Source organism: Andrographis paniculata, unplaced genomic scaffold (assembly GCF_009805555.1).
Source record: "Andrographis paniculata isolate CXL003 unplaced genomic scaffold, ASM980555v1 Contig59END, whole genome shotgun sequence".
Taxonomy (NCBI): domain Eukaryota; kingdom Viridiplantae; phylum Streptophyta; class Magnoliopsida; order Lamiales; family Acanthaceae; genus Andrographis; species Andrographis paniculata.
In genome coordinates, this window is record NW_026137594.1 from 4,004,628 (window position 1) to 4,025,338 (window position 20,711).

The 20,711-nt window shown below is 29.1% G+C and overlaps 3 protein-coding genes across 3 annotated transcripts; 1 reads left to right on the plus strand and 2 right to left on the minus strand.

The window, feature by feature from the left end:
* The first annotated feature begins 2,426 nt into the window (after positions 1-2,426).
* On the plus strand, positions 2,427-7,415 carry LOC127257822 (alpha-dioxygenase 1-like). The gene is made up of 9 exons (XM_051284302.1): positions 2,427-2,644; positions 2,730-2,939; positions 5,056-5,211; positions 5,332-5,477; positions 5,610-5,823; positions 5,925-6,070; positions 6,146-6,373; positions 6,458-6,660; positions 6,761-7,415. Exons 1-9 carry the CDS (start codon positions 2,531-2,533, stop codon positions 7,228-7,230), a joined length of 1,887 nt encoding a protein of 628 aa, XP_051140259.1. The 5' UTR covers positions 2,427-2,530; the 3' UTR covers positions 7,231-7,415.
* Positions 7,416-8,251: 836 nt separating this feature from the next.
* On the minus strand, positions 8,252-9,169 carry LOC127258080 (uncharacterized). The gene is made up of 2 exons (XM_051284721.1): positions 9,065-9,169; positions 8,252-8,656 (listed from the first exon to the last, which is right to left on the minus strand). The coding sequence occupies exons 1-2, from the start codon at positions 9,125-9,127 to the stop codon at positions 8,252-8,254; spliced, it is 468 nt and encodes a 155-aa protein (XP_051140678.1). The 5' UTR covers positions 9,128-9,169.
* A 5,179-nt stretch (positions 9,170-14,348) lies between these two features.
* On the minus strand, positions 14,349-17,175 carry LOC127258364 (alpha-dioxygenase PIOX). Its single transcript, XM_051285172.1, has 9 exons — positions 17,037-17,175; positions 16,712-16,918; positions 16,402-16,557; positions 16,170-16,318; positions 15,824-16,037; positions 15,558-15,703; positions 15,247-15,474; positions 14,961-15,163; positions 14,349-14,870 (listed from the first exon to the last, which is right to left on the minus strand). The coding sequence occupies exons 1-9, from the start codon at positions 17,154-17,156 to the stop codon at positions 14,401-14,403; spliced, it is 1,893 nt and encodes a 630-aa protein (XP_051141129.1). The 5' UTR covers positions 17,157-17,175; the 3' UTR covers positions 14,349-14,400.
* Positions 17,176-20,711: the final 3,536 nt, after the last annotated feature.

Below are 20,711 nucleotides of genomic sequence, written 5' to 3' on the forward strand. Positions count from 1 at the left end.
TTATACTAAATACACTTTTAAATTACTTGTTAATTATACAATATCTAAATCTCCGTATCTAAGTTAAAATGAGACAATTTAATTGAGGCGAAGAGTATTATAGATGAAATTCAATATTCAATAGGTAATTGATGATATTAGCCAACTTTCTTCATGTATGTCATAGGCTTAGCAGCCTCTCTAGGCGTGACAATTACAACTATCTCAACAGCTTCTTTACTTTTTATTTATTTATTTATTTCATATTCAATCTTCAATTTAAATTTCAACGCTGTTTTATGGAAAAAAATATTAAATTAAAAATATTTAGAACGCGAATTCAAAATATTTTTAAAAGTAAAATCTTATACTCCCTTCTTCCCTTCGTTTCATAATAAATTATCTATTTTTTTATTTTAGTCTTTTCTATAATAAAATATTTATTTTATTTTTTAATAACTGTACTATTTACCTAACATTACAAATACCCTTACAACTTACAATATATTACACAAATGCCATTACATTTATATCACACATACTAATAAGGTTATTTTAATCATTTCTACTTTATTCCTACTATATCCCAATATAATACTAATATTTCTAAAATTACGTGCAAAAAACAAATAGATATTTAATTGTGGGACGAAGGAAGTAGTATTGTTTTACTAACGTTGTATCTACACACAATTCTTTAGTTTTTTATTTAAATTTTTACCCTTTTAAGTATAATTTATAAAAAAATAAGTATAATTTATAAAAAATAAAAGTAAAATTGTCAAAACAAAAAAATACTCCCTCCGTCCCATTGAAAGGTTATCATTTTCTATTTTCGTCCGTCCCAAAATAACGTTACAATTTCCTAATTTAGTAATTGTAACTACATACCTAACATAATAAATATCCTCTCAACTTACAATATATTACACAAATGTCATTACTTTTATATTATATCATACTAATATGAGTATTTTTATCTTTTCATTACAATCCAATATAATACTAATATTTAAAAATCTACGTACAAAAAACAAATGTCACCCTTCCAATAGGACGGAGGGAGTATGTTAAAATTACATCGGTGCGTACTTTCGGGTAGCGGCTGCGAGTTCCCACATCATAAAAAAAAAAAAAAAAATTTCCCTCCATCCCATTGAAAGGTTGCTATTTTCCATTTTCGTCCGCCCCAAAACAATGTTACTATTTCCTAATTTAGTAATTGTACTACCTACTTAACATAATAAATATCTTTTCAACTTACACTATATTACACAAATGTTATTACTTTTATATTGCACAATACTAATAGGGGTATTTTCGTCTTTTCCACTACAATCTATTATAATATTAATATTAAAAAATCTACGTGTAAAAAGTAAACGACAACCTTGCACCGGAAACGGAGGTAACAAATAAATAAAAGGACATGCAAAGAGACCTACACCCATGCCCGGCATCAAGAAATAGTTTTGGCTCTCTTTATTTGTAAGATTTTATCCATTATTTTATTATTTTAACTTAATTTTTTTTTTCAAAAATATCAAATCAAGTACTCGATTTTTATTTATTTTATTACATTAAAATCTAATTTTACATTCAAAATATCACATTAATATATATTTATATCATATCAAACAGCTATTTCTAACTTAAAATTTTACTATTAAAATCAAAATTTTTTTCAAATACGGCTAGAAAATTAATATACAAAACATATAAGACAAATTAAATAATAATCAAACAAATAAATAAATTTCCAGAACACGTGCCTAAATAAAAGTTAAAAAGTTTCAAACTTTTTGATGGTCCATCATCCGTTCAATTCAAGGCCACCTTGTTGAAAAATCCTCTTTCTCGATTAAAATATTAAAAATATGTTTCTTGTACTTCAATTATAGTACTACTTATAATACTTATAATGCTGACACGCGGACACGTGAATTTTATTATTATTTTTTATTTTTTTTAAAATTTATTTTCAATTTTATTTGTTTATTTTAAGTTTTTTATAGAGTCTAATTGAAAAAATAATTTTTTAAAAAAAAATTAAATTCACGTGTCCGTCAGGTGTCGCTGACCCAACGGACATGTGGATTCTGGCAAGTCACGCGGACGTCTCCGGCGTCGAAGGACTAAAACAATGAAAATTTTCCACTTATGAGAATAGTTTGCAACAAACTCTACTTATGAGACTAAAATAACAAGGAAGTTCAGTTACGAAACTAAAAAAAAAAACAGTTTACCCAAAAATAAAATAAAATGATTGTAACAAAAACGTCATAAGTTTGTTGTTTAAATTGACGTAAATAGCGACCGCACATGCTCTTACCCTCAACGGGTAATTACTTGCTGAATCAAATTTGTACAAACTTAGAATACATACATACATACATACTATTCAACTAACTTCTTCTTATTGCCGCCTCAAGTCGTCTATAAATAACAATACATACATAATTCAAATTTCACACATATATATATTATTCAATTATATAAATTGATCATTCAATTCACAATTATTTCCATCGTTACAGTAAAGTGCATAATCATGTCATCCTCTCTCAATTACATTTTTCTCGTAAAGCCCTTTAAGTTCTTCATTCTCCACGACTTCCATGATCTTCTCCCCAAAATGCCCCTCCTCGATCGATTTACCTTCCTCGTGAGCACATACATATATATATATATATTTATTTATTTAAATATTTGTGTTTATAAATTAATTTAATTTATTATGTTGGTCGCAGATTGTTCATTTAATCGATAGGGTGGGGTTATGGCACAGGCTCCCGGTGTTCTTGGGTTTGATATACCTGGTTCTCCGGCAGAGCCTTCACCGCCGCTACAACCTCCTCAACGTCGGAGACAAGCCGCCGCTAAGAGACGGCGCCGCCGGAGACGGCGGCGCTGGGGCCTTCTTTGGGAGGAACCTCATGCCGGTTTCTCAGAAAACTACTGTACGTATAATCTGAATATTTGCATGTACGGCCTGCCTCAATTGGCTCTACTCAATTTAATTTCCATTATTGCTGTACTGATTATTTATTATTAGCTTCGTTAGAGTTATTAAACGAACCGAGCCGTTCGTGAGCTCGACTCGGATAAAATTCGTTCATGAAACGAGCCGAGCCGAATAATATAAACGGACTCGTTTGGTTAGCGAACGAGTCTAACGTTAGTTAAAATAATATATTTATTTTAAATATTATATATACATATAAAATTATAATTTATAAATAAATTAAATATTAATTTAAATAATTTTTTTTAATTTATATATAAATTAAAAAAAGTGAGACAAACGAGCTCGAACAAATTTAATTGAGCCAAACATGAATATGAGCTCAAACAATCAAAATCTTAACGAGCTGAGCTTGAATGCTACGAACGAGCTCGAAAGCTTAACGTACGAACACGAGCTTTGTTCGCGAATGTTAACGAACGAACACAAACACTTAAAATTCGGCTCGGCTCAACTCGTTAACGCCTCTAATCCTTAGTAAATAATTAAGAAATGTATTAGTAAAAATAGTTATAGATTAAGATTAAAATGACTAAATAATTTAATTAAAATAAAAAAATTTATAAATTTTAAAATTTAAAATATATATAATTATATTTTAAAAAAAAAATAACAAATTATGTTGAACTAATTGAAATAGAAAGAGTGGACAAAGTTTAAGGAGTACTAATAAGTTTGGATTATAATCAAATGAATTATTGGTAGATCATATGATATGTTTATTCTTAAAAAAATATTTATTTAACTTTTAGAAAGTATAGTTTCAATAAATTTTATAGAGTTTATTAGATCTTTGTATGTCTTTTATAGGATATAAATAATAGACTGATTAAACATGATGGTTTTAATATAAAAAAAAAAAAAAAACATTGAATATTATATGTTTGAAAGAAAATAAAAAGTTCAATAATAAAAATAAGAATGTACTAATAAATTGTTGTCACTATTTATTAATTATATATATTTTTTTACATGGTTTTTTTTTAAATAGATTTATTTAATGTAATGATTGATATATACAGCTCATTGTCCTTTCGTGGGTGTTTTGGACGTACAGAATGGATTAAATCGATGTAACTGAGTCCTACCCTACTATTAGTATAGCTATATTAATTAATTAATTAATGTAAAAAAGAGAAAATAATACAACCAAATTACTACTCCTATTTAAATTTCATTGTCCTTACCATGGGTGATTTTTATTTTTTATTTTTTAAATTTAAAATTTTTTTATTTGAGTTTGATATTAAATAATATATTTTCAATATATTGTGATATATTTTTTTAAGACTATAAATTCAAATAGTAAAAAAATATATATATATTTAAAGTGCAAAGAACAAGTTATTTATTTTAAATTTTTTTAATAACGTATAGAAGTGCTGCCCTTCGGCAATATGGAACCAATTTTCAATTTTATTGTTTTACTTCAATTTTATATATTTTTATTTTGATATTTTTAGAATAAAATAATTTTTAAAATAAAAAGAGCTAAATAGAATATTTTTAAATATAAAAATTAAATAGTACAATGAAATAAATCCTAATCTTGTATATTGAAAACATATAATATTAACAATTAAAATATCATTATATTTGTATAAATTTTTTTTTTCTTTGCCTTTTTGTTATTCTCCTTTAATTTGTATTATATTTTTATAAAATAATTAATATTAAAAAATTAATATATTTGTAAATAAGATTTTAGAACCAAACGGATGTAGTATTAAAAATTTATATTTAATATAATATTATTTTTATTTATCGAAATAATTTTTTATATAATATATAATATTTTATATTAAAACGCTAAAGAAATATTATAAATTAAAAACATATATTTTGTGTTGCTTTTTTTTTTTTTTTAAAAAGAAAAAGTTAAATGAAATTGTTATAAAATAAATACTACTATAACATATTGAATAATATTATTTGAACTTTATTTTAAAATATTATTTAAATAATATTTAATATTAATTTTTATAAGAGATAATAATAATGATAATAATAAACCTTCAAGTACCGTTATAATAAAATACTTAACTGTGCAGCTAACAAGGCCAGACCCAATGGTGGTGGCATCAAAGCTCCTGTCGAGAAGGAAGTTCATCGACACAGGGAAGCAATTTAACCTAATAGCAGCCTCCTGGATTCAGTTCATGGTCCACGATTGGATCGACCATTTGGAGGACACTGATCACCCCCAGGTCTCTACTTAATTGCTGCTGCTAATGATGATGATGACTGACATTGACTCTCTTGTTATGAGATTTGGCAAATCGAGGACGATGAATAATATGCTTGTTAATGGCGAATTGAATGTACAGATCGAACTGAAGGCACCTGAAGAAGTTGCCAGCCAGTGCCCTGTAAAGTCCTTCAACTTCTACAAGTCGAAAGAAATTCAAATCAATACCCATGGCGACGACGATGCAATCAGCTCTGGGTTTCTGAACCGCCGGACGCCCTGGTGGTAAGATAAGATTGATAGCCTAGTGTCGAATTTAATTAATTTGGGGATGGAGGAACAGAAATTGGAAACCCTAGCTAGCTGATTAAAATTGAGAAATATGCGTAAAACGACGTCGTCTCCTGTTGGATTTAGGGATGGGAGTGCAATATACGGCAACGACACAACGACGATGCAGAGAGTTAGAACTTTCAAAGACGGAAAACTGAAGCTCTCCGGCGACGGTCTGATCCCTCTCGATCAGAATGGGATTCCGATCTCCGGCGATGTTCGCAACATATGGGCCGGCCTCTCGGCGCTGCACTCCCTCTTTGTCCAGGAACACAACGCAGTCTGCGATGCACTCAAGGTATATATATATATGTGTGTGTGTGTGTGTGTGATTGTTGATGTAATTTGGGGCTTCCAATTTGATGAAATAAGAACAAAATTGTGGCCTGAATGTTGCAGAAGGAGTACCCAGACCTGAAAGACGAGCAGCTCTACCGCCACGCACGGCGGGTGACGGCGGCGGTGATAGCCAAAATCCACACTATCGATTGGACGGTGGAGCTTCTCAAAACCGACATGCTGCGCGCCGGAATGCGAGCCAATTGGTAATTACTTACCACAATTTGTCGATTTGATTCCTTCGTACTAATTGATTAAATCAATATGGATTTCCTAAACAGGTATGGATTGCTGGGGAAGACGATCAAGGACAGATTCGGACATCTCGGATCGTTCTTCCTAAGTGGATACGTAGGTATAGGTCAGACGAACGACCATGGAGTTCCATACTCGTTGACTGAGGAATTCGTCACTGTTTATCGCCTACACTCGCTCTTACCCGACACCTTCCAGCTCAGAAATACCGACGCTGCTCCGGGACCAAACAAATCCCTTGCCATGGCGAAAGAGTACAGACTCTATATGATTCGTATTTGGGCAATTTTTTTTAATAATGAATCTGGTTAAGAATATTGTAATAAATAAATTTGCAGAATTGGTATGGAGGAGATGATCGGAAGGGAAGGAACAGATAACTTGTCGAGAATTGGGTTAACGAAGCAGATAGTGTCGATGGGTCACCAATCTTGCGGCGCACTCGAGCTCTGGAACTACCCCGTCTGGCTCAGGCGTCTGATTCCCCAAAACACCGACGGCTCAGACCGCCCGGCGCCGGTGGACCTCGCCGCCCTGGAAGGTAAATTAGGGTTTGGAATAATTTGATTTGAGTGATTGTATTAATTAATTGAAATTAATGGAGGAATTGGGGGTGGGGGTGGTGGCGGTGGCGCGTGCAGTTTACAGGGACAGGGAGAGGAGCGTTGCGAGGTACAACGAGTTCCGGCGATCTCTGATGCTGATTCCGATCAGGAAGTGGGAGGATCTGACGGACGACGCGGAGGCGGTGGAGACTCTCCGGCAGGTGTACGGCGAGGAGGTGGAGGAGCTGGACGCTCTGGTGGGGATGATGGCGGAGAAGAAGATCAAGGGGTTCGCGATCAGCGAGACGGCGTTCATCATCTTCCTGCTGATGGCTCCCCGGCGGCTGGAGTCGGATCCGTACTTCACCGGCGAATTCAACGAGGCGACGTACACGAAGAAAGGGCTGGAATGGGTGAACACGACGGAGAGCCTCAAGGATGTGCTGGACCGCCACTTCCCGGAGATGGCGGCCAAGTGGATGAACTCCGGCAGCGCATTCTCCGTCTGGGACGCGCCGCCGGAGCCGTACAACCCCGTCCCGCTCTACCTTCGCCTTCCCAAATGAAACTCTAAAGTCTCAATATTATTTAATTTGTATTTATACATAATTAATTTATGTTGTTTGTTAATCTTTTCTATAGAATTAATTACATAATTTACATGTATTGTTGTAAGACGTGTCTATTACTCTTTCAATCTCACTAAAATTATAATTGAGATAAAATATAATTAGGGTGTGTTTGTTTGAAGGATTTTGGTAGATTTTCACTATTCATCCAATTTTTTCCCCCCAAAAATATCAAATCAAACACCTATTTTTCATTTTTTATATTATACTAAAAATCAATTTTACATTCAAAACATCACATCAAACCCTATTTATATCACATCATACAACTATTCAAATTCAAAATTTTTACTATTCAAATCCCAACTCAAAATCCAAACCCCCAAACAAACACACCCTTAATAGGTAATTGATAAATGTATTAATAAAAATAATTATAAAATAAATTAAAATAAGTAAATCATTTAATTAAAAAATTATAAATTATAAAATTTAAAATATATAATAGTATTTATAAAAAATAAAAAAATAAATTATATGGAATAGAAAATAAATAAATGAATAAACACCGGATGAAGTATTAGTTTGGCCCATGTAATAAGAAATTTACAAATCTATTAACCCTTCCCTTTATTCTATAAATGTAAATTTAAAACTCTTGGACATTAAGATTAAAAGAAATATTTTAACATTATTTTTATACTTTTCACAAGAATATGGTAATGTGATATTTGGATTAGAGTAGAATGAATATATAAAAGATATGACATTATTTAGATATTTGTATAACTAAATACGAAAATATTAAGTCTAAAATAATTATATATTTTTTTACTAAATATAATTTAACACATTGAGAGACAAAAATAATAAAGTGAAAACATTGATTTTTACCATACCAACATAATAAATTCTTAACAAATAGGCATTGTTTGATTTAATTCATTAATAAGCAATGCATAACATAACATGGATGCATATATTGGAATTAGTCACTAGTGAATAAAAACTCCTACAATTATGGACAAGTAAGTACTTTCCGGGGGGCCGGAATGCTCGAATATCCCTTGAAGCTATCAGACGGAATGATCGGCGAACTCCTGATGGTGGGGGCCGGAAATAAAGTCGAAGAATATCCCTTAAAACTACTAGACGACATCATTTGCGTATTCGGGACCGGAATGATGGGAACGCTAAAATGTCCCTTAAAATAACTATTAGTTGGCGAGCACGGGTTAGAATATCCCTTGAAACTACCAGACATCTTCCCTGGAAAACACGGGACAAAATTAGAAGATTCTTTGAGAATATTAATCGGCATCCTTGGCGGACGTCGTGGGACATAAATGCCATTTGTTGTCGCGCTAGAAGATCCTTCCACATTACTAGTCGGCATGCTACTATCCCCATCGGCATCGGCGTTCTAGGTATCAATTATGCAACACATTAGGCTCAGTAAAAAAAGAGTACTGCTAATAGATAATACTCCCTTCGTCCCTTAACAATCTATTCATTTTTTCATTTCGATCCGTCCCATAACAAAATATTTTTTTTTATTTTTTTAGTAATCTAACCTTACAAATACCTTTTCAATATACAATATATTACACAAATATCATTACTTTTATAACATACAATACTAATAAGGTTATTCTAGTTCTTTTACTTTTATTTCTATTATATCCCAATATAATACTAATATTCCTAAAACTCCGTACAAATAACAAACTGATAGATAGATATGGGACCGAGGAAGTATCATAATTAAAAAAAAAAAAAAAAAAGCGTAAATGCATAAAAATAGAGAGATATATAAATGAAATGAACTTACAAGTTGTGTAAGCAAGAGAGTTGTGAATGGTAAGACGAGAAAGAGCAGAGGTTTGAGAGCCATGTTGATATATTATTATTATCTTTTGTTACTCTCCTAAATTTTTTACTCTGATGTATTGTTGTTACTGCTATCTTTTCTATGCCTAAATAATCAAATATATATAGAGGGAGACATGAATAATAATATATGCAGAAGAATGTTACCTCACTCACAGTAATAATAATTATTACTATTCACTGCCACGTACGGTTGCGGTTAGGGAAGACGACAAACGTTGTTCCGCCGTTTTAATTAATTTTGTCCGCAAAAGATAGTGCATGTATGTGGACGGGAAGACGACGTCGTTTCTATATATGTACTGTACAAAGTAATAGGACCAGTTCCAGCCCATCTATGAAATAAGTTATGCCCCAATTACTGGTGGGTGTTCAGATCTAGTAGTTCGGGTCGAACCGACCCAATCCGCTTCGGGTTAATCATTATTTTGTTTCTCTTTGTAGAAATATACTCTTTGATCGTTTATGTGATCATTTGATCGGAGATATATTTTTTAAAAAAATAGGTAAAAATATAATTTGTTTTAAAAAAATTGTATTTTTTTACTTTAAAAAAATAAAAATAAATTTTGATGACAATAAAAAAAAAATAAAAAAAGAATTAAATAACATATGATTATTATATTATAAAAAAAAAATAGATTTTGGGTTTCCAATCAAAAAATCGGTTAGGTTTCGCATATGAATTTATGAAACCCGAGCGAGTACGTGAATTTTATTTTTTATTTCTAAATATTATATTTAATGATAAAAAATTATTTTAATTTAGGTTATTATAATAATGGTAATTGATAAAGATAGATCATAAATGTTATTTATTCGTCCACCAATTTTATTTTTATGTCTTTTTTAGTTCTATCTGTTAAATTTACTCACCACTAATTTTGCAAAAAGTCTTCAAATCAATATTTAATTATTATTTTTATTTATAACAAATACTACTATTAATGCCCCATAAGAAAAATATAGTTTATATTTGTCATTATTATATTTAATATTAAAATTATTTTTATATTTTTTATAATTTATTTTACAAATGTTATTGTATTTGCATTTGTTGACATACGCTTGAATCTAATTTGCCACTTCTTTGAGTTTTCATGGGGTCTCGCTAGTATGCAGTATTAGACTTTGGAGTTGGTATTAGACTAAACTTGTCTATGTATTCTCTTAGTTTATTTGAATAGACGGTAATTTGTAGCGCAGTCGTCCTCAATAAATTTGTTCTTCATTTCCAATCGTGCGTGTAGTCAACACGTTGTTGATGAATCACGTATTTTCTTTAATAACTAATCATAATCGGTCACAACAATATTATATTATAAATAATAATAGAAATTTTTTTATCATTTTCTTTTGATTTAAACTGCATGTTAATATAATAATTAATATTAAAATATTTACGCGCAAAAAACCAATAGTATTCTTCTTTTGAAAGTGGGGTAGTATTATCTTTATTATATTATCTTTTTATTTTATTTAATTTTTAAATAAAATAATACTCCTAATTATAATGTTATTTTTATCATTTTTTAATAGAATATTTATTTTTTTATTTTCTTACTAGATCCAAGTATATTTATTTTACTTGGACGACCAGAGTAAATTTTAAGAATTTTAATATGTATTATATTATATTTATTCTTATATTTTTATAATATATATATATACATGTATTGAATATAGTCTTTATAATATTAATCCCTCCCTCCGTCCCACGTAATATGAATGTATTAATGTAGACACGAGAATTTATATAAAGTATAATTAGTAAGTAATTAAGAAGTGTATTATTAAAAATAATTATTATTTAGTAAAAATAATTATAGATTAAGATTAAGATAAGTAAATAGTTTAATTAAAATTAAGAAAATTATAAAATTTAAAATTTAAAATGCGATTAAAGTGCATAATTATATTTCCAAAAATAGAAAGGACAAGTTATATGGGAGGAACGAAAATAAAAAATAGGGACAAACTATGTGGGACGGAGGGAGTATTAAACAATATTTTTTACCAATTCCCTAATTGAAAGTGATCAAAACATAAAAATCTCTTTTATATTTTAATTTTATTCTTTCAACATAATTATCAATATATATAATATTATATATTATCATTTCAGAAAAATCAATATTTAACTTAAAATATCATTTCTATATTATCAACGTAATTTCTTATATCTCAAATAAAAAAATATATATATACATCAAACTAAACATTAAACAAACAAACCCTTTATAATTCCAATCCCAGCAAATTAAAAGCTCAAAAAACTTCATACTCAACTCAATCGAACAATAAAGATTATAAATTTATAAGTTTTGAATATAATTTATTTTTAATATAATAAAAATATAAAAATAAATATTTAATTCGATATTTTTTTAAAAAAAATAAAAAATACTTAGATAAATGATAGAAATATTTCAAAAACTTCCACCCAAACGCAACCTTAGTTTCTAAGTAAAATTTAAAGATGAATATCAAGTAAAATTATAAGGTGAATAGTAAAAATAGAATAGTAGGCATGCTATTTATTTGACCTTAGAGGTAAATCCACTGGATGACGGCACCGTCCGATATTAGAAATAATGATAAGCTATTGAGGCGCGGTAATTACTTTAGCGCTTTTTTTACTACTATTATATTTACCTACGTAACAAAAGGCAGCTTCTACACACTATAATCTCCAGTTGGAATTTTATATCAAAACAGGACTAGTCTTTGTCTATATTCATTGATCATTATTGCATAGTCTTATTCGTACGCCAGCAATGTCAATGTCATTCCTCTTTAATTATACTCCTCCGTGAAAGCAAAAAATATACATTTACTTTTAACACAAAATTTAAAAAATAATAGTATTTTAATTATAATAGATAGATAAAAGTAATGTAATGACATTTTTGCCATTTTTTTTTGTATAAAATTAATAATGTGATGTAAAGTAAGATTATTTGTGGAAAAAATAGAATATTTAATGAAATGATTACTTTGTAATTGAACGTCCCAAAATAGAAATATATATACTTTCTAACTGGACGGAGAGAGTATATTACTCCCCCGTTCTAAAATAATAGTCTGGTTGTCTTTGACACGAGATTTAAAAAATATTAATATTATATTGGTAGTGAGTAAAATGTACGGATAAAATTTTTTTTGCCCTTATGAGTGTATCAATGTAAAAAGTAGTGGTAATTGTATAATAATAATAAAAAAGTTAGAGTAATTTTATAGTTGTATCATTATTTATGAAAATGAAACTATTATTTTAAAATGGACAAAAATGATAAAAAGAACTATTGTATTGGAATTATTAAATAAGAGAGTAGATGAGGCGCTGAATTAATTATTTCACCACTTGTAAAGATAGAATTGTAATGGAATGAAATTAAATTGAATATTGCATTATTCGATTTGAAAATATTTGATTATTTGATTCAATATTCAATTGGTTTTGAATTTTAAAATAATATTTTTTATTCAATTTCAAATAATTTTCAAAATATTCAATTTTCGATAATAATATTATTCAAATATTTGATTGATTTTTTACTTATTGATTAAAAGTTACTAAATTCAAAAAAAAAAAAAAAAAATTAATTACAAATTTTAACAATAGTATTAAAATAACTTGATTTAAAATGCATATAATTATTATTTATCATTTTAAAAAAAAAAAAGTTTGACATTAAAAAGAATTTTTTTCTTTTAACATAAATAGAAACATCATTGTATGATTTTACTTTTAATTATATTATATATTTACTTCTATAAAATTTTAAAAATATTAGTATTATTTTTAAATTTAGTTTGATTTATTTATTTTGGAAAATACATATATATTTATAGATACTATATTTTATACTATGTATATATTTTTTATTATCGAAACGAATACTAAAGTTATATATTTTGAGTAATATTCAAATCGAATTGAATCAAATATCTTTATTCGAATTCTAATCATAAAATTTTGAAAACGAATATTAAAATTTAAAATCGAATATCAAATCGGACAAAAACTATTTAACTAATTTACCATCCCAACTGAAGGAAAGGTAAAAATAATTATTCTAATTATTATAATTAAATAATAATCTTTTCGTCTCTCCACCTATTTTTCTTTTTAGTTGGTCCAATGTAAAATGATTTTTTTTTTATTTTTTTTTGGTAAATTTAACAATTTACATATATTTAATAAATATAAATCAATTTAATTAAATTTTAAATATTTTACTCATGAACCCATTCAAAATTTATTTATTTTTATTTCTCTTCAATAAATAAATATTTTTATTTATATTTAGAAAATTTTATGTTTAAAAAATTAGTTGATGTTAATTATAGATAAATAAATAATTTTATTTATTTATTTTATATAAATTTTTATTTACTTTTTGCGTGTTAATTCTTAAATATTAATTATTATATCATAAATGTATACAAGTCATAGAAAAAAATAAAAATATTTTTATTAGTATCTTATAATACAAATATAATAATATTTGCATAAAAATATATACGAATATAATGATATTTTTAATGTTAAGCATAATGCAGCTAAAAACAAATGTAAACTTATTAAGTGGACCGAGAAGTATATTTTATTTATATAGAGTTTTAAATATATAAATATCTATTTTAAATTTTTTAGTCATATATATTAATTTTTAAAAAAATAAAAAAAATAAAATCATTTTTATAAAAAATAACAAAATAATATTATAATTATTATAATTTAACCTATTAAATTACATTAACAAAAAATGAGACGCTTAACTAAAACAGAATCATTTTACCCTCAAAATATAGGATAATTAATATAATTATACATAATTTATTTTTATTTATCAACGGTGCACCCGGTCCATCTGATTAAATAATGCTGGTGCTAGTGCCAGTGCCTACTTGGGTATCTATAGGTATCTCATTTATTTATTTATTTTTAAATGTAGATACAAAAATTTAGTAATATAATAATAAGTGTATAATTAATAATGCATTGTAAAAATAATTATAATTTAATAAAAATAATTTTAAATTAAAATTAAATTAATTAATTAATTAATATAGTAAAAACGAAAATCAAAAGTGAAACACCTATTTCTTTGAAATTTTTCGAGTCCAAATTAAATTTTCAGAATAACAACAATTTGTTACTATACATCCTGACATCCATACATTCACATAAATACGATACGATGCATTAATTAATTATTATTCACACAAAGAACAAAATGCATACGAACTTAAAAAAACAATCAATCAGAATTATTTGGGAAGGCGAAGGTAGAGCGGGACGGGGTTGTACGGCTCCGGCGGCGCGTCCCAGACGGAGAATGCGCTGCCGGAGTTCATCCACTTGGCCGCCATCTCCGGGAAGTGGCGGTCCAGCACATCCTTGAGGCTCTCCGTCGTGTTAACCCATTCCAGCCCTTTCTTCGTGTACGTCGCCTCGTTGAACTCGCCGGTGAAGTACGGATCCGACTCCAGCCGCCGAGGAGCCATCAGCAGGAAGATGATGAACGCCGTCTCGCTGATCGCGAACCCCTTGATCTTCTTCTCCGCCATCATCCCCACCAGAGCGTCCAGCTCCTCCACCTCCTCGCCGTACACCTGCCGGAGACTCTCCACCGCCTCCGCGTCGTCTGTCAGATCCTCCCACTTCCTGATCGGAATCAGCATCAGAGATCGTCGGAACTCGTTGTACCTCGCAACGCTCCTTTCCCTGTCCCTGTAAACTGCACGCGCCAGCACCCCCCAATTCCTCCATCAATTTCAATTAATTAATACAATCACGTACTCAAATCGAATTCCAAACCCTAATTTACCTTCCAGGGCGGCGAGGTCCACCGGCGCCGGGCGGTCGGAGCCGTCGGCGTTTTGGGGAATCAGACGCCTGAGCGAGACGGGGTAATTCCAGAGCTCGAGTGCGCCGCAAGATTGGTGACCCATCGACACTATCTGCTTCGTTAACCCAATTTTCGTCAACTTATCTGTTCCTTCCCTTCCGATCATCTCCTCCATACCAATTCTGCAAATTTATTTGTTACCATATTCTGAACCAGATTATCACTATTTAAAAAATTGCCCAAATTTGTATTATAGAGTACGCACTCTTCCGCCATGGCAGGGGATTTGTTTGGTCCCGGAGCAGCGTCGGTACTCCTGAGGAGGAAGGTGTCGGGTAAGAGCGAGTGTAGGCGATAAACAGTGACGAAATCCTCAGTCAACGAGTATGGAACTCCATGGTCGTTGGGCTTGCGTAAACCCACGTTGCCGCTCAGAATGTACGATCCAAGATGTCCGAATCTGTCCTTAAACTTCTTCCCCAGCAATCCATACCTAATTACATGAGTTTCGAAATCTTAATTCATTAATCAATTAACATGAAAGAATCGAATCGACAAATTGTGGTAATTAATTACCAATCGGCGCGCATTCCGGCGCGCAGCATGTCGGTTTTGAGAAGCTCCACCGTCCAATCGATGGTGTGGATTTTGGCTATCACCGCCGCCGTCACCCGCCGTGCGTGGCGGTACAGCTGCTCGTCGTTCAGGTCTGGGTACTCCTTCTGCAACATTCAGACCATAAATTTGTTCTTTCTTCGTCAAATTGGAAACCCTAAACTTCAAATTCGGAAATTCCCCAGCCAATTACATATATATATATATATGTATGTATGTATATATACTTTGAGTGCATCGCAGACAGTGTTGTGCTCCTGAACAAAGAGAGAATGCAAAGCCAAGAGGCCTGCCCATGTGTTACGGACGTCGCCGGAGATCGGAATTCCATTCTGATCGACGGTGATCAGCCCGTCGTCGGAGATTTTCAGTTTTCCGTCTTTAAAAGTTCTAACTTTCTCCGTCGTCGCTGCGTCGCTGCCGTAAATTGCACTCCCATCCCTAAACCCACCAGGAAACGACGTCGTTTTACACAGTTTTCTGACTTTTCTCAATTTTAATTAGGGTTTCAGATTTTTGCTCCTCCACCACCAAATTAATCAAATTTGACATTAATCTATCCATCAATCTTACCACCAGGGCGTCCGGCGGTTCAGAAACCCAGTTTTGATAGCTCTCTCGCCGCCATGGCTGTTATCAATTTGAATCTCTTTCGAACTGTAGAACTTAAAGGACTTCAAAGGGCACTGGCTGGCAACTTCTTCAGGTGCCTTCAGTTCGATCTGTACATTCAATTCGCCATTAACAACAACACGACAGTTATTCCCCATCGATCATCATCATCACAGGCAGATTTAGTATTGACCTGGGGGTGATCAGTGTCCTCCAAATGGTCGATCCAATCGTGGACCATGAACTGAATCCAGGAGGCTGCTATTAGGTTAAACTGCTTCCCTGTGTCGATGAACTTCCTTCTCGACAGAAGCTTTGATGCCACCACCATTGGATCTGGCCTTGTTAGCTAACACCACACCAAAACACAAAAATTAATTTTGGATAAATTTCTTTAAATTGATCGTTTAGGTCATTATCGTTCTATAACAGCTCCTTTAATTAGCTAAACAAATGAAACACACAATTAATAAATGCATAGAAAAATTAATAACATATCGTACAGTGGCTTTCTGATCAACAGGAAGGAGGTTCCTCCCAAAGAAGGCGCTGGCGCCGCCGTCGCCGCCGGGCTCTCTTACCGGCGGTCGGTCTCCGACGTTGAAGAGGTTGTAGCGGCTGTGGAGGCCACGGCGGAGCACCAGGTACAGCAAGCCCAAGAACACCGGGAGCCTGTGCCATATCCCCAACCTATCGATCAAATGAACTATCTGCATCAATTGTTAAATTAAACATAGATCATCAATGTTTATTACAATTACACATGAAATTCTCAAATAAATCAAATAATTGATGATATAGAAATTAATTACTATTGAAGTTTCTTACGAGGAAGCGAAATCGATCGAGAAAAGACAAGGTTGGGAGGATTGGATAGAAGTCTTTGAGGACGAAGAGGTGAAAGGGTTTGATGAAAAATATGTAATTGAGTTTGGACAACATGGTCATGGCGGCTAATTAGTTATGATTTAATTTTGTTGGAATAGTAATAAAGTGCAATGCAAATTCAATTACTAAATTTATATATATAGGCTCCCCGTCGAACTGTCCTTTACTTTCTATTAATTAATATCATTCTAATCTACACAGTTTTGCTCATAAAAATAAATATTTTAATTACATTTTATAGTTTTTAATAACTAATAAAAAAAATTAAATTCATATTTTTAATAATTGTATAAAAATAATATACTTATTAAATAGGCATACTCGTCATATATAAATTACAATTTAAACAAAAGATTAAAATTAAAATTAAAAAAAAAACAAATAAATTTAATATTATTTCAGTATTATCAAATGTCGAATTAGCTTACCATAATGTAATAATAATAATAATATAATTGGGGGAAAAATAGTCATTTTTGTATTCATTATAATTTCAGAACATTAATTTTTCAATTTTTTGAAAATATGATTTTATCTTCAAACAAATCACTATTTTTATCGTCCGACGTCGGAAAATTTAACGTGACATGGAATGTGAGCTGATGTGACCTATTGTTAATGACTTGTCACCAATCAGAAACATGTTCGCCACGTGACCAATTTCCAGTATAAAATCATATTTTCAAAAATTTTGAAATTTTCTAGAAATTTTGGAATTTTCAAGCCAAAATACAAAAAATAGAAGAATTGCCCACAATAACCTTATATGATGTTGACTTTCATCTCCTCCCTAAATATTTTTATAATTTTATATTTAATAATAATGATGTTAATATCATTAAATATTCAATCTTTTAATAGACTATCATATATATTAAAATGTATTTAATATTAATTTATTTTATTAAAAAATTTACTTAGTACAAGTTTTTTTCTCTTGGTATGATTCCGAGACAAAATTCGAGGCTAAAATTAATTTGTTTCGAAACCGATTTAAATTTCGAAACAATTTTTCCGACGTTATTTTAATAAATTCTGGTAGTGTGTATTTATATATTTATTTTAATATTTTTGAGTCATATAATTATTGGATATAATATTTTGAATATTTTTTCATGTTATTTTCGAAAAAATAATAATTTGAATATTAAAAAAATAAGAAATAAATAAATATATCACTAATAAAATTATTTGTGAAAAAGGATTTCAAAACAAATAATAATAAACTAATATAAAAACATATAATTAATATATAATTTATTTATTTTACTCCAATAATTATTTTTTATTTTTTAAATAGTTGTAAAAATAAAATTATAAACATATATACGTCCCGAACGGATATTCTTACCATTCTTGTCGAAGACAGACTCTTATACCTAAGGATGGTTCAATATGACATACCGAACATTTTCATATCAAATCGGCATCTCATTAATATATATATATATATATATTTGATCAAATTGCAATTTTAAATTTCATAAGAAATTTTAATTTTTAAAGTTTTTGAAAATAAGATTTTGCCTCGAATCATTATTTCTATCATTTAGCACGAGAATTTACTTTTTATTTATTACATAAAAGATTATTAAAAATAAAAATAAAAAATCATATATTTAGAATTTACTTTTTATGCATTGCATTCGTACATTTAAAAAGTATATTTTTCAAAAATAATAAAAAAAAAAAAAAATTATAACTCTAATAACGGTATATTAGTGTCCTATTTCTTATGTAATATAACACAATAATATAATATATAGATAAATAGGTAGACAACTAATTATATAATATAGATACATAAATCAATATATAAGGATGTATCTATGTATGTGAATATGTGTATATACGTGTTGCGTGTATGTATTTGAAAAAAATATATATAAATGTATATTAGGGGTGGGCAAGAAAACGGAACAGAACCGAACCACCGAACTGAATTGAATCGAACCGAATTTTCAGTTAACCGAGCAAATTCAGTTTGAATACAAATACTGCATATTTTATATTTGTTCGGTTCTGTTAACCGAACCGGATATATTTATATATATTATTATTATTATATTTTAAAATTTATATTAATAATTATTTTCGGTTCGGATATTTGAAATATTTACAAATATATTTATTTAATTAGAATTTAAATTATTTTTTAATATATATTTTTTAATTTCGATTCGATTCGATTCGAATTATTTACAAATATTGCAAATATGTTCGGTTAGCCGATCAATCGAATTTTCAATTTGAATACGATTCGCGATTTCGGATATTTATTCGATTCGGATATCAAATATATATGTAATTGCAAATACCCAAACCGTTCCCACGCCTAATACATATCATATTAATGTCACAACCCTATTTCAATACTACATAGTTAAATGTAAAACAAAACACAAACATATAGTCATATTTTCCAACAATCGTAATACTGCCTCATCCTGAATATCATGTCAATTTTACTGTAGATACAGAAATTTATGAGGAGAATAACTGGTAAATAATTAAGAATATATTAGTAAAAGTAATTATCATATAATACAAATAATTATATATTAAAATTAAGATAACTAATTAATCTAATTAAAATTTTAAAAATTATAAATAAAAATTTTAAAATAAGATTAAAGTGTATAATTATATTCCAAAAATAAAAAATGACAAAACAAATGAGACGGACGAAAATGAAAAGATAAATATGATAAGTGAGACGAAGCAAGTAGAAAATATATCTGAGGATTCTTTGTTTACTTGCGTGTCTCTTTTATTTATTTATTTATTTATTTTTTGTCTTTTTTTCAGTTTGCTTATTTTTTTCAAATAAAATAGGTATTAGATGTAAATTTTAAATTAATATAATATTTTTAAAGAAAAAAAAATCTATTAAATAATATTAAAAAAAATGACATGTCTTTTTTTTTATTACTCCTTCTGTTGCGCATCAATTTTAAATATATTTAATAAATATAAATAAATTTAATTATACTTTTAAAATCTTACGCTTAGAACTCATTCAAAATTTTTTATTTCTATTCTTTTTTCAATTAACATAATTTTTTTTATCTATATTTAAAACTCATCATTTTTTTATAAAACTAATTTATGCTAATAATAAATAAATAAAAATATTATATAAAATTTTATTATCTACAAAATGATATTCATATTGCATATATTTTTTGAGATATAATCTTAAAAAATTTTAAAATACCAATAATATTATTCATATAAAAAATACTCCCTTCGTCCCATGTAATATTGGTGTATTACCGTAGATACGAGAATTTAGGTAAAGTATAATTAGTAAGTAATTAAGAAATGTATTAATAAAAATAATTATTATTTAGTAAAAATAATTATAGATTAAGATAAAGATAACTAAATAGTTTAATTAAGATTAAAAAAATTTAAATTTTAAAATTTAAAATATGATTAAAGTGTATAATTAATTTTCCAAAAAAGGAAATGACAAATTACGTGGGACGGACGTAAATAGAAAATAAGGACAAATTATGTGAGACGAAGGGAATAATAAATTAATATCATAATTTATTATTAATAACTTACTAATCTACATAATTTAAAAAACCGTATCCTAATAAAATGGTT

What these genes read in the sequence shown, in the direction of transcription:
- LOC127257822 (XM_051284302.1), top strand. Translation starts at nt 2,531, where the DNA reads ATGTCATCCTCTCTCAATTACATTTTTCTCGTAAAGCCCTTTAAGTTC. An exon ending in CAGTCTGCGATGCACTCAAG is followed by an intron (nt 5,824 to 5,924) that starts GTATATATATAT and finishes TGAATGTTGCAG; the next exon opens with AAGGAGTACCCAGACCTGAA. An exon ending in GCCGGAATGCGAGCCAATTG is followed by an intron (nt 6,071 to 6,145) that starts GTAATTACTTAC and finishes TTTCCTAAACAG; the next exon opens with GTATGGATTGCTGGGGAAGA.
- LOC127258080 (XM_051284721.1), bottom strand. Translation starts at nt 9,127, where the DNA reads ATGGCTCTCAAACCTCTGCTCTTTCTCGTCTTACCATTCACAACTCTC. An exon ending in CTCTCTTGCTTACACAACTT is followed by an intron (nt 8,657 to 9,064) that starts GTAAGTTCATTT and finishes ATTGATACCTAG; the next exon opens with AACGCCGATGCCGATGGGGA.
- LOC127258364 (XM_051285172.1), bottom strand. Translation starts at nt 17,156, where the DNA reads ATGACCATGTTGTCCAAACTCAATTACATATTTTTCATCAAACCCTTT. An exon ending in AGGACACTGATCACCCCCAG is followed by an intron (nt 16,319 to 16,401) that starts GTCAATACTAAA and finishes TTGAATGTACAG; the next exon opens with ATCGAACTGAAGGCACCTGA. An exon ending in GGACCTCGCCGCCCTGGAAG is followed by an intron (nt 14,871 to 14,960) that starts GTAAATTAGGGT and finishes TGGCGCGTGCAG; the next exon opens with TTTACAGGGACAGGGAAAGG.